Genomic DNA, 14,476 nt, shown 5'->3' with positions numbered 1-14,476 from the left:
CGTTAGGGTTGATGCATGTTGGTTAAAGTCGTACCACTTGTGAAAATGAAATGGTTGTTTTTGGGTGTGTTTGTGTATTTCAACCGCTTGAGGAGGATAAATTGGGTGAGTCAGTGCAGTAAAACATGGGAAACTGGATGGGAAACACACATAAACATTTATTAATCATATTACTCAAGAATATTTAGTTTAAAGTACTGAATGACTGCATCTTTTGTTTTTATTTCTGTTTCTAGTTACTGTTACCACCCTGAAGATGATTATTTTCTATAACAGCACACCTCCAAGTGTTTTATTCCTCTTATACCATCCAACAATTACAATTTTTTATTATTAGAGAATATCACATATCAACACATATCACAACAAGCTAATAACTATCAACTCAAACATAATTCAAACATTTATATTTGAGAGCCACTGCCTTGGCGTATGTATTCTTAGCTTTAAACTACAATATTTTTTGTTTAATTACCATTCAAATGTAGAACTTTTGTATGATTATAATCGTCTTTATCATCACCTGCAACTTCCTCTTCTTGAATGATCACTGAAACCCTGTTTTGTAACAGAATCATTGGCTTCTCGGAGCAGATGCTCTCAAAGTACGGCAGCAGTGGCTTGCTGAATGTTTGTGAGAAAGTGTATAGGTGTGTGTCACAGTCTGAGTCTGTAAAACACACACTACCGCTCTCCCAATCCACACACATGCCAATCCGTCGAGGTCTGAGCTCACCAAGGTCTAGACGCTCACATGGTGATGTCATGGCGTAATACTGGTCATCCCTTAAGCTGATGGTCCAAAGCCCCGCCTCTGGGCATGCCTCATAGGTCTCTTTTCGCTTGATTGACACCTCAGCCACGCCCAAAGTCCAGTTAGTGCTGTCAGTCACATCAACGATCCAAGAGCGTCGACCTGAGAGGATGAGCTCTGACCCCAAGACGCTGGAGTAGGGGTGAAAACGTTCAGGAACATTAGGGAGAGAAGGACACTGCATTGGTGAGTACAGGACCCGATTGAGACCAGGTGAGACAGTGAGGGAGGCAGAGGCAGTGTTACTGTCCAGCGTTACCGAGCCTAGACAGAATCATGGAGACAGTAAGAGGGAGAGATGGAGAGCTAGAGTGTATCTGTGACTAATCCCACAGATTAATCTACACAATCAATTTATCTTACTATACTTGTGATTATTAATTAATAATTAATTATTAATGCAGCTAATGAATGCTATGCTACACCTAAATGCTATTGACCCATAACCCTAACTTTGAACTTTTTAATAAAAGCTGCAGTTTGTGTAAACTCTCAGATATTCATATTTCTACCTTTAGTCCCCACCAAGTTATAAAAACCTGCCCACACACATTCACTCACTGTGTGATGCTTCCTCCAGCATCTTCTCCCACACTTTAAACCTCAGGTTCCCCACATGTTCAGGTAGATCGATCAGAGATCCTAAGAACTTCTCTGGCTTTGTTTGGCACTTCCATATTCTGAAAATAACAGCAAATATGAAGAATATGAAACAAAAGAAAAACAGACTAAAAGACCGGAGAGGAATGAAGAAAACTAAAATTAGGGGTTAGGGATGTCATACACATCCTATTCAACACATTAAACACACACACACTCTTTAAAATATACTTAGTACTTTGTTTGCTTTCCACTAGGAGACTCATTTCGTGGATGATCTACAACATTAAATGGAGCTATAACAAACACAAGTCATACTACGAGTGAATTACGTATAGAAACCTACAGACCAACACATGAAATAAGTTTAATCTACAAAACACAATAAATACCTTTTGACTGTGTCTTGATACATCTAAAGGAAAAAATGAAATTTCAAATTTAATTTCTCAAACAAACATGTTCTCCTTAAAAAAAAAAAAAAAAAAAAACGCTATAAAGACTCCACACCTCCTGAAAGTCCACATCATCCAGCTCTAGTCCTCTCTCTATCTGTGTCATGGTGTCTGAAATAAACTCCATCATTTCCTCCACTTCTCTACACTTCTCCTTCATCCTCTCTCTTTTCTCCTCCTCTTCCTCCCTCAGTGCAGCTCTCCTGGCCTCCTCCTCCTCTCTGAGGAACAGATGAAGCTTCTCAAACTCCTCCTTTATCTGCTTTTCTGTCTGCTCAGCCTGACCCTGGAAGAAAAAAGAAAACATTTTATGGTTATGGTTAACTATTCATACATACCTTGTGTTGATAAGGTACGTATGAACAGTTACATGTGTTAATAAGGCAGTTCTAAAAACTTCAGCAATAGTGTCCAAATGTCAGAATATTTTATTAACAATAACCAGTGCTTGAAGTGGGCCGGTAATCACCGGTACTGCAGCACCAACACTTTGACATTTTACTCTTTGGCATACCGTGACTTTTTCTTGTGTACCAGCACTTCTCAAAGCTGCCTCTTTTCTTCCATCTCCATATCACAGCGATTTATAATAACCCTACATAAACTATATCACCTAGGGACAAGACGCTCACCTGTTCCCGTTCTCTCAACAAGTCCCAAGATAAATAACATTAATGCTAGTCTAAGTAATGTAATGTTAATGCTAAGTAACATTAATGCTTTAGTGAGGTCAGGCGCTGATGTTGGGATGTCGAGGAGGTCTGGGGTGCAGTCACTGTTCCAGTTCATCCCAAAGGTGTTCAGTGGGGTTGAGATCAGGGCTCTGTGCAGGACACTCGAGTTCTTCCACTCCAACCTTCACACACCATGTCTTCATGGAGCTCGCTTTGTGCACAGGGGCATTGTCATGCTGGAACAGGTTTGGGGTCTTAGTTCCAGTGAAGGGAAATTGTAATGCTACAGCACACAGAGACATTCTGTACAACTGTGTGCTTCAGACTTTGTGGTAACAGTTTGGGGAAGAACCACTTATGGGTGTGATGATCAGGTGTCCACAAACATTTGGCCATATACTGCATATGGTAGTATAGTATAGTGTAGTGTATAGTGTATGGTATGGTATAGTATAGTTGTATAATATAGTATATTATGGTATGGTATAGTATAGTACAGTACAGGTGTATAGTATGGTACGGTATAGTATAGTATGGTATGGTATGGTATAGTACAGTTGTATAGTATAGTACAGTTGTATAGTATGGTATAGTACAGTTGTATAGTATAGTATGGTACGATATGGTATAGTATGGTATGGTATGGTATAGTACAGTTGTATAGTATGGTACAGTTGTATAGTATGGTATGGTATAGTATGGTATAGTACAGGTGTATAGTATAGTATGGTACGATATGGTATAGTATGGTATGGTATGGTATAGTACAGTTGTATACTATAGTACAGTTGTATAGTATGGTATAGTATGGTATAGTATAGTACAGTTGTATAGTATGGTGTATAGTATAGTATGGTACGATATGGTATAGTATGGTACGGTATAGTATAGTATAGTATGGTATAGTACAGTTGTATAGTATAGTATAGTATGGTATAGTACAGTATAGTATAGTATAGTACAGTTGTATAGTATAGTATAGTATAGTATAGTACAGTACAGTTGTATAGTATAGTATAGTATAGTACAGTTGTATAGTATAGTATGGTATAGTACAGTTGTATAGTATGGTATAGTATAGTATGGTATAGTATAGGCTAGTATAGTACAGTTGTATAGTATGGTATAGTATAGTACAGGTGTATAGTATAGTATAGTATGGTATAGTATAGTACAGGTGTATAGTATAGTATGGTATGGTATAGTATAGTACAGGTGTATAGTATAGTATAGTATGGTATGGTATAGTACAGGTGTATAGTATAGTATGGTATGGTATAGTATAGTACAGGTGTATAGTATAGTATGGTATGGTATAGTATAGTATAGTATGGTATAGTATAGTACAGGTGTATAGTATAGTATGGTATAGTATAGTACAGGTGTATAGTATAGTATGGTATGGTATAGTATAGTACAGGTGTATAGTATAGTATGGTATGGTATAGTATAGTACAGGTGTATAGTATGGTATGGTATAGTATAGTACAGGTGTATAGTATAGTATGGTATGGTATAGTATAGTATAGTATGGTATAGTATGGTATAGTATAGTACAGGTGTATAGTATAGTATAGTATGGTATAGTATAGTACAGGTGTATAGTATAGTATAGTATGGTATAGTATAGTACAGGTGTATAGTATAGTATAGTATGGTATAGTATAGTACAGGTGTATAGTATAGTATGGTATAGTATAGTACAGGTGTATAGTATAGTATAGTATGGTATAGTATAGTACAGGTGTATAGTATAGTATGGTATGGTATAGTATAGTACAGGTGTATAGTATAGTATAGTATGGTATAGTATAGTACAGGTGTATAGTATGGTATGGTATAGTATAGTACAGGTGTATAGTATAGTATGGTATGGTATAGTATAGTATAGTATGGTATAGTATAGTACAGGTGTATAGTATAGTATAGTATGGTATAGTATAGTATGGTATAGTATAGTACAGGTGTATAGTATAGTATAGTATGGTATAGTATAGTACAGGTGTATAGTATAGTATAGTATGGTATAGTATAGTACAGGTGTATAGTATAGTATGGTATGGTATAGTATAGTACAGGTGTATAGTATAGTATAGTATGGTATAGTATAGTACAGGTGTATAGTATAGTATAGTATGGTATAGTATAGTATAGTACAGGTGTATAGTATAGTATGGTATGGTATAGTATAGTACAGGTGTATAGTATAGTATAGTATGGTATAGTATAGTACAGTTGTATAGTATAGTATAGTATGGTATGGTATAGTATAGTACAGTTGTATAGTATAGTATAGTATGGTATGGTATAGTATAGTACAGTTGTATAGTATGGTATGGTATAGTATAGTACAGGTGTATAGTATAGTATGGTATGGTATAGTATAGTACAGGTGTATAGTATGGTATAGTATAGTACAGTTGTATAGTATAGAATGGTATGGTATAGTATAGTACAGTTGTATAGTATAGTATAGTATGGTATGGTATAGTATAGTACAGTTGTATAGTATGGTATGGTATAGTATAGTACAGGTGTATAGTATAGTATGGTATGGTATAGTATAGTACAGGTGTATAGTATGGTATAGTATAGTACAGTTGTATAGTATAGAATGGTACAGTATAGACAGATATTTATTCAGGCACTGGACTACATAAAAATTCATACTGAGTTTCACAGAATATTATTATCTGTAACAATATTACAGAATATTGTTCACACCTAACTGTTCATTCACTTATCTAATAGAAATTGTATTAATTAATTTTAGATATTGATTACTTGTTCAAAGCAAAAAAGGTTGAAGAATAACAGAAATGTGGTTTTCTTCCTGGAAAAAATGCAACAAGTAAACAGACAAAAACAGACGAGGTAGAGAAAGGAAATGAGGTCATAAACGAATGCTTAAATCATTAAAGATAATTTATTACAGTGGATCACTCTAAGCCTTCAAGTACTTCAGAGCAATGTTTTGTTTTTCTCTCCTCCCCTTTTTTGCTGTCCTTTTAGATAATAGACTGCCTAGTTTTAAGCGTCTTAAACATATTTTAATGAAACATTTATTGCGTCATTATTTATATCAGTATCACCACATGAATAATATAACTATCAGTTTATACCATGACGTTTCTGGCTTATTTCTAAGAGTAACAAGGTCAAATAAACTGGTTAAATAACTGAAATAAATCTAGCACATAAAGGAGAGTTTATAATGTTACAGTACCTGGATGTGATGGAAGACGGACTCACTCGTGTGTTTAATCACAGCACATTTCAGAACTCCCTGCTGTAGTAAGCTGATTAAAGTCTCCAGCTCCCCCTGCAGGACACACAGAGCAGCTGAACTGAGACTCATGAATACACACACATGTAATGTACATATGTATGTTAACAGCTGCATGGTGTGTAGTGTCTGTATGTGCAGTGTTTATAGCTGCCTGTCTGAGGAGCATCATGTCCAGAGAAACCTAAAACCTGTTAAATTATTTTGTCACCCAAAACCACAGCAGGACAGACAGACAGACAGACGGACAGACGGACAGACAGCAGGACAGACAGACAGACAGCAGGACAGACAGACAGACAGACATGTGTTGTAGATGTATGATGTAGAGCACTGAGGAGCAAAGATAAAATGATCAAAGATAATATAAATATAAAAGTCTAAATATGCTATATGAGATATAGACATATATATAGATATATAGACAGTATAGTAATGTGATCCTCATTAACAAAATATTTATACTGTTGTTAAAATAACTACATTTTATTATTTGGCTTACTTTTACTGGCATGTTTTTTTTCTATACTTTAATATTTAATAATTATCCTGCACAGCTTTTATTAGATATTTTTATATCTTGTTATTTTCTTTTTTGTTCTTTTTGACTAATTGTGTTTTTAGTTCTGCTTTTATTTGAGTATTTAAAGCATGTTCAGCTGTAGGTAAATTATTATTATTATTATTATTATTATTATTATTACTTTTGGACTGCTGCCATGGATTGATCTGTTCTTTTTATGTATTTTTTTAACCAAAGAGTAAGTGTAATATATATGTGGAATATGTGGAAATGAATGAACAGGTAAAAATGGTGCTTGTGTAAATGTATAAATTATATTGCACATCATTGAACTCACTGATACTCATTTTATAGCTAATCTATTTATTTCTCGTTAACATGACAATCTGCAGGTTTTTTGTCTGATTAACTTCCAGAGGTAGAAAGAACAGAGGCTGGTGAGGGAACAACTGTTCATAGCTGCTAAATGAGAACAAGAATTAACCTGATTTATTGACTTTAAGTGGAAAAAAGTGTGACCTGTCTTTTTCTAATAAATAAAAATTGTAATTGTTGGTAAAATGCTGTTGTATAAGAGGAATAAAACAATTGGGGACGTGCTGTTAGAGGAAAATAATCAACTACAGGGTTATAATAGTAACTCTGCTTCGTCACACCACCTCATCACTCAGTATTTTACTATAATAATAACACACTTACATACTAACATTTGACATTAACACACTAAACAATAACACACTTACATATTAACATTTGATAACTGACTAAATAAGTGTGTGTGTGTGTGTGTGTGTTACCCTGCAGTCTTTTACTGCCTCCTCCACAGGGTACACTCGGTGTCCATCGTGTGTGTGTACGGGCACACACTCGCAGCACACGGGCAACAGATCATCCAGACAGAAGAGCGAGAGTCTCTGGCCATGATGGTCACACACTGCATCGTCTCCTGGGTAGGACGTCTCACACACACCTCTCACTGACCACATCCTCCAGCAGGACCACCATGGAGTGGCAGAAGAAAAAAACTTCTAGAAGAAACAGGCAGTGGTAGCTCAGTGGTTAAGACGTTGGCCTACTGATCAGAAGGTCATGAGTTCAATCCCTAGCACCACCAAGCTGCCACTGCTGGGCCCTTGAGCAAGGCCCTTAACCCTCAACTGCTCAGTTGTATAAAAAAATGAGATAAATGTAAGTCGCTCTGGATAAGGGCATCTACCAAATGCCATAAATATAAATGTAAGAAAAGAGGAAGGAAAACAAGTGAACACTGAAGAGTCAGAAAAAAGACACTAGAAGGCATAAAAGAAGAAGTAGATACATCTGTTTGATACCCAGGGAAGAGGGAAGTGCTTATATACTATCACTTCAGCCAGTGTGTGTGTGTGTGTCAGCAGTTTGTCTGTAACTGAATACTAAGTCACTGCATGTACTGAATGTGTATGTACACACGTGTCTTATGTTATGTAACCAGGACAGGATAAACATAGACTCCAAAGACTGTTTGCAGTTTTTTTTTTATTGTACAGAACATGCAACGGAATGATTATTTACAAAAAAAATTATAAAAGTTATAAAATATGAACTTTCTGAAGCAAAAATGTAGTAGTTTCGACTTGAAATTACTGTACATATTTTTATGAGGTAAAGCGTTGCACTTGGTGGTACGCAGAAGGGAAAAAAGGCTGCTGGAAAATCATTTTTCAACAACAAATAGCAATTTGCAGAACATAACTTCATTCGCCTCCTAAAACAGACTCCATGTGGAACTTCCTGGAGAGCTTTCTATCATCTATCTTCTATTTAAAGGGACTGAGTAGGCAAGCTAACTGCTTCAAACCAGTGATATCCTTCCCAAATCAGCTGACAGCAACAGCCATCCAATAATATTTTATCTGATTTACTTTAGTTTTTGGGTTTGTTACATTCCAGAAAGATGAGAAACTTCGTCTGGACATTATATCAGAATCTACTACACAGCTGGATGCACTTACAATGCTGCCGCTGGTCAAAATGGGGCCCTTTAAGCAGCATTTCATTATATATACTGGTATGATTTTCCCAATAATAATAGAGAGTGATTAGTTAAGAACAATGAAAAACATGCACAATGAATGTAAAAGTTTTACAATATTTTAAAAATGAATTAATTGTGCACACCATGTGATCTGCATAGGCTATATGGAGCAATGGGTCAATATATAAAAGTGTCTTTCTTTTGTATATATAAAAAAGGACATAATATGTTCTTCTTATTATTATTATGAGCTTGATATTTGTCCCGTGAGCAGGTTGCCAGGTTCTGTGTGTAAGGCCAGAGTAATGGAGCTACTGCAAATCAGAAATTTGCAACACTGTTAACTAGTTTCACCAGAAGACTGAGAAAAAGAAGAAAAGGGCAAAACCTAATCTGGAGCTTTTTGACAAGCTTTCTAATAAAATGAATACTCAGCAAAATGTATGTCAGCAATTTCAATCAGGTGATAACAATCAGGTTTCACTGTTAGCACCTAAAAAGAAATCTTCTAGTCTCACTCACTTTTCATTGTCCAACTATGCTCAGTGTCATATTAATGAGAAATCCAGAAGAGTTTCGAAGCTTCGGAAGCTGATCTGTTTGAGCAGTGTGTACAGATGAGGAGGTGAGAGAGCTGGACTAAAGCACTAAAGCGCCGTTGCATCGTTCTTTTTAGGTAGAAGCTAGGATTAAATCACACTGCACCGCTATCGGAGGTAATCAAACGCCATTGTGTAGGAATGTAGTGTAATGTAGGAAACTGTTAACCAAAGTATAAAAAAATAGACTTAGAATTTCATTATAAAATAAATCATGGACACTGTTAAAGATCATATGTTAATTATAAAGATTGATATGCAATCTACAGAGTTCCCTGGTGGTGTAGCAGATAAGGATCCTGCGCCAAACCCAGCCACTGGGAATGTACTCTCAGTACCGGTCCCAAGCCTGGATAAAAGCGGGAGGGTTGTGTCAGGAAGTGCAAATCAAACATGCGGACCAATGATCCGCTGTGGCGCCCCCTAAAGGGAGCAGCCAAAAGAAGAACGACAATTAAGCATATTGCATATTAAGTAAATAAAGATTATAAGGCTGCCAGAAATGCACTGTATGCTAATGCTTTCTCTAATGATAAACAGATAGGATGTGTCATAAACTAAGAATGTTCTGATTCTACAACCGAAGCCTAATCATAATCTGAATAAAAACAAAACAAGAAAGTATAATATAAGCAATATAGTGCAAAGACTATGGAAGTAACAGCTTGACCGTGTCACAGCATGACAACCTTTACATGGATGGTAAGATCTTGAGTGGGATTTGGCTGAGTGGAAAAAAGCAGGGGTACATTTTCTCAGTAGATATGTATGTGTATGATAACACTGTGACATTAGTGTCAGGATCACTGAAAACCACCTGGTTTTTCACCATGTCCAGAAAAACACACAGTTTCTTAATCTTGGGTGCTACTGGGGTCCAAGAACATTTACCATTAATATAAGATATGAGGAAAGAACAGTTGGATAGATTTTGCAGTCTTTTAGCAGATTCAGTAACAACTCCCAGAGCCCAGTGTTCACAGGCTTCCAAATCCACCTGCCAGGTGTGCACTCCTGAGCTGAACCCTTCTGAACCCAGGATGTAGCAGGAGCGTTTTTCTGGAGAGTTCAGTAAAGACGTGCCTGAACATGCAACGCTTGTCAAATCTGGAGATACCTCAAGGTTAGATGTTTTGGTATTTGGGTCCAGAATTACTGGATCTAAAAAAGACAAAAAAAAAGGAGCTTGTTATATAATTTTGACAGTAAACATGACTCTATTTTGGGGTGAAACCCAACACCCTGAAAATGCCATCCCCATGGGAAGCATGGTGGTGGTGGTGAAGATGGAGAGTGAAGTGCTGGTGGTGGTGGTTTTGGTGGTTGTGGTGGTAGTGAAGTGGTGGTGAAGCATATATTCCATTGTTGGGATTTTCAGGCACTGGGAAACTGGTCAGGTTTGACATATTAGGCATAGAAATCGCAATTATAAATCCATTTCAATTCTAGGTTGTAGCACAAAAATGTGTAAATGGATCAATACTAAAAAAATACACACACACACACACACACACACACACATATATATATATATATATATATATATATATATATATATATATATATATATATGTGTGTGTGTGTGTGTGTGCTCATTCACTTACAGTAAGGACAGAGGTGCTTCATCTTCTCCCACACTCTGTATCTCAGATTCCCCATGTGTTTAGCCACATCGATCAGAGACCCTGAATCAAGCTTTGGATCTGGTAGTGCAAACTTAACTCTGAAACACACACACACACACACACACAGGTAGATAGATAGATAGATAGATAGATAGACATATTATATAAGACATGCACCTTAGCAACATTGTTCAGCCTTAACTACATCTGCTTTTTCAACTAGTTATACTGCATTAGGAAATTATAGAGCTAGAGCTAAAATAACCCAAACACTATTTAGAAGTGACATACTGTATGGACAATAATGCCCAAGGTGAATAGTATTCAATGTTATAAAAATGTAATTTTACCTCTCCTCTGTATCTCTGAAGTTCTGGGAACAAAAGAAAAAAAAACAGACTTTATGAATAGCCTTCCTTTATTATGAGCAGAATACATCTGAAAACAACAAATAAAATGCGTACTTGTAAGAAAAGACTCTCATCATGCTCTAGATCATCCTTAATATTTTTTATGCGTTCAGATAAAGAAGTATGCAATCCTTCAACTTCTGCAATCTTCTCCATAATCTTCTCTCTCTTACTCTTCTGTTCGTCTCTCAGTGCAGATATTCGAGCCACCTCCTCCTCTCTGAGGAACTGATAAAGCTTCTTAAACTCCTCCTTTATCTGCATCTCTGTCTGTTGGCCCTGAATCTGGGAAAGAGGACAATTCCCTGTGTTTTTCCAAACTAAGTGCTGTATTGTATAATACTATTTCATAACACAAATATTAAATACCTGGAGTTTTCTAGGTATGGTGGCAAACCTGGACTTTTCAGAAATCAAGGTTTGCAGCTTGCTCTCAAGTTCGTGCAAAGGTTTTTGAAGTTTATTCTGAAAAGAAAGATGTAATTTTACATGTAGAAATAAAATGCTTTTATTGTACAATTTAAAGAAGACATGGCACCTGTACATACACTATATGGCCAAAAGTATGTGGACACCTGAGCATCACATCCATATGTGCTTGTTAAACATCCCATTCTAAAACCATCGCCATTAATATTGAGTTGAACCCCCTTCACTCTTCAGGGAAGGCTTTCTACTAGATTTTGGAGTGTGGCCGTGGGGATTTGTGTTCATTCAGATACATGGGCATTAACAAGGTCAGACGCTCCACCCATAGTTTATTAATGCTGTACAAAGACATACAATGAGAGCATACAAAGACAATCACAATTGTGTGCTTCAGACTTAGTGTCATGAGTTTGGGGAAGGGCCACATATGGATGTGATGCTCAGATGTCCACATACAAATAGAAAAAAAAAAATCAGGAAGGGGGCGAATACCTTTTCATGGAACTTCAGTAAATATGATAAGATTATTACTTATCAGGAAAAATTTCATACTAAAATGTTTAAGAAATCTAGGGTTATACTTTACCCTGTGTTCCTCAGCTGCTTTGTTGATGGAGCAAAAGTTGTGTTCTTTATGTTCCTGAGACACACATATCAAACACACCAGCTTCTGGTCATCTGTGCAAAAGAGCTCATACTTCGAACCATGGACACCACAGAGCACATCTTGACTTTGTGCTGAAATCCTGCGTCTCTTCTCCTCCATGAAAGACTCACACACACCTTTAAGAGCCAGATTTTTAAGTGGTGATCGTTTTGCTACGTGTCTGCAGAGTGGACATTCCTTCACCTGCTTCTGACACCAGCTGCTCTCGAGACACATCTTGCAGAAACTGTGACTACAGGACAGAACCACTGGATCCTTAAAGATTTCGAAACAAATAGAGCATCTGAGGTTTTCTTCCATGTCAGTGTGAGATGATGCCATGACTGCTTCTTCTGGTTCTTGGTTATAGAATATACGTCGGAGTGTTTCCTCTGTTACAGGCTTCACTTTCAGAGAAATGAAACTGAAACTTTCATTGTATTTGGTATGCAAATGATTGACAGAACCTAAAAGAAGAACTGTGTCATGTGAAGGCTACTGAGATCAAACACCAAGCTGTTACAAGTACTAAACAATGCAACACCCAAACGAGACACGCCCAGGGAGTTACCTCAAACTGCACTGCTTCTTTCACTCCTCATCCTGCAGTCTTTAGCCTGTAACCAGAAAATCAACCGCTCCACTTTTATAGAGGAAGCATCAGGTGTTTAACTTGTCTCCAATTTGCAATGACCTTTGACATTTAACTTAAATTATACTTAAACAATGTTATTTAAATAATGAATATCAAACTCAGTAATCAAAAAGAGACCAATAAACACACAGGGTGCTTGAGGACCCAAACTTTGTGGGATTAGGTTAGCTAATCGTAATCAGTTTGTTGGGAACGGACAAATTCCTGCTTTCTGTGCAATGACTGGCTATCAGTTTTTGCTTACAGGTACTACACTACTTGAAAATGTTTGGTTTGAGGATTGATAGGTATTGCACTGACAGAACAGAAATATAAATACACAAAATGAAATAAAACTGCAAATTCTATGTATATATTATACATTTTTCTGTGTATACAATTATGCTATACAGTTCACCTGAAGGTGTCACCATTTGACCTGAATCATTTTTCAAAGAGACTGGTTTCAATTAAATTTTTATATTGGATTAAAACTTCAGAAAGACTTCTTCAGAAAGGTTCTTCCATCACTGATTTATGTTATTGAACAGTCCATACCAACAGTGAAGTGTCACTTAAAATGCTACTCGAAATATTAATAAAATAATAAAATAATAATAATATTAAAAAATAATAATAATTTGTGTAACATGCCATGGTTTTGTCCACTGGCTCTGGACATCTCACTTATGGGGAATTACAATGTAAAAGTTTTAATAACACAGTTATTTTGGCTCAATTTAACACAGGCTGAATCCTGTAGCAGGTTATTATCTTAATGGCATTAAGATTTTAATTTCTTTTGCTCATTACCATAAGATCACAATATCTTATAATTTTATACATATTTTTACACACAAGTTAATTTGTTTTCTAATTTATTACTGCACTCTACAGGAACTCTGCATTAGTATACTAAAATAATTGACTGTTTGTTTTGTTAATGAATTTCATAATCCTGACAAAAATATTTTCATCATCTGTGATAAAAGTTATTTTTTCCAGGATTGGGTAAAAAATGTGAAATCGACAAGTGAAACAGTCAATTATGTAGTTTTGTAAACTTCAAGCCTTTAAATACTCCTCCTAGTGGCTTCATCAGATTCAATCCCAGTTTGCATGATGTTAAGATATCCATGATATCTATAAATTGCAAAGGAAATGTTGCTATCTTGAACGGGTTGCCATGGTGACTCAATAAATTAATATGTAATTACACTCACACAGGAAGTGTAGCATAATTCCACTGTTGATCATACATTACAACCTGCCGCTCAAAGAGAATGAAAAGTTTTCAGTCAAGAAATTGTTGCCAACAGCATTAATTAACTCATACACCTTCTGGAAGTCAGGTTCCACTGTACATCTTATGATGTGGCTCAAAGATCACATGCATTCAGTGATGCGGCATAATAACATTTTATAAAAAGAAATAGACTTTGCTGATCCCTTGGTGCTTGGGCCCACAAATTGCTTCAAGGACTATGCAGGAGCCAACAAATTAGTAGAGGGAGTCCATTTATTCCTCCATTTCCTGGTCAGTGTTGCTGTGGTTTAAATGACGAGTCTATTATAAAATATCATGAGTGAGTGCAAACAAAAATAATAATTGCACAAGTGGTTCATCAGTATGAGCATGTGTATCACCTCACTAACAGTTCATTCTGGAAAAATGCTCACAGGCAGGAATTTGATACTATCCTATACTATACTATACTATATTATACTATACTGTACATAATACTGTACTACTATTTGTAGCTATTT

General features: G+C 36.2%; 2 protein-coding genes across 2 annotated transcripts; both read right to left on the bottom strand.

Moving 5' to 3' along the window:
* Window positions 1-138: 138 nt before the first annotated feature.
* LOC113526484 (E3 ubiquitin-protein ligase TRIM39) lies at window positions 139-7,690 on the bottom strand. The gene is made up of 6 exons (XM_034300115.2): window positions 7,150-7,690; window positions 5,770-5,865; window positions 1,925-2,155; window positions 1,807-1,829; window positions 1,376-1,494; window positions 139-1,078 (listed from the first exon to the last, which is right to left on the bottom strand). The coding sequence occupies exons 1-6, from the start codon at window positions 7,336-7,338 to the stop codon at window positions 468-470; spliced, it is 1,269 nt and encodes a 422-aa protein (XP_034156006.2). The 5' UTR covers window positions 7,339-7,690; the 3' UTR covers window positions 139-467.
* Window positions 7,691-9,073: 1,383 nt separating this feature from the next.
* Window positions 9,074-12,522, bottom strand: LOC113526630 (E3 ubiquitin-protein ligase TRIM35-like). Its single transcript, XM_053229905.1, has 7 exons — window positions 12,016-12,522; window positions 11,370-11,465; window positions 11,055-11,285; window positions 10,941-10,963; window positions 10,570-10,688; window positions 9,947-10,126; window positions 9,074-9,126 (listed from the first exon to the last, which is right to left on the bottom strand). Exons 1-7 carry the CDS (start codon window positions 12,415-12,417, stop codon window positions 9,074-9,076), a joined length of 1,104 nt encoding a protein of 367 aa, XP_053085880.1. The 5' UTR covers window positions 12,418-12,522.
* Between the last annotated feature and the right edge of the window lie 1,954 nt (window positions 12,523-14,476).

The sequence above is a fragment of the Pangasianodon hypophthalmus genome, chromosome 26 (genome assembly GCF_027358585.1).
Source record: "Pangasianodon hypophthalmus isolate fPanHyp1 chromosome 26, fPanHyp1.pri, whole genome shotgun sequence".
Taxonomy (NCBI): domain Eukaryota; kingdom Metazoa; phylum Chordata; class Actinopteri; order Siluriformes; family Pangasiidae; genus Pangasianodon; species Pangasianodon hypophthalmus.
Note: the sequence above shows the minus strand (reverse complement) of the source record. Positions and strands in the feature narration are given on the sequence as shown.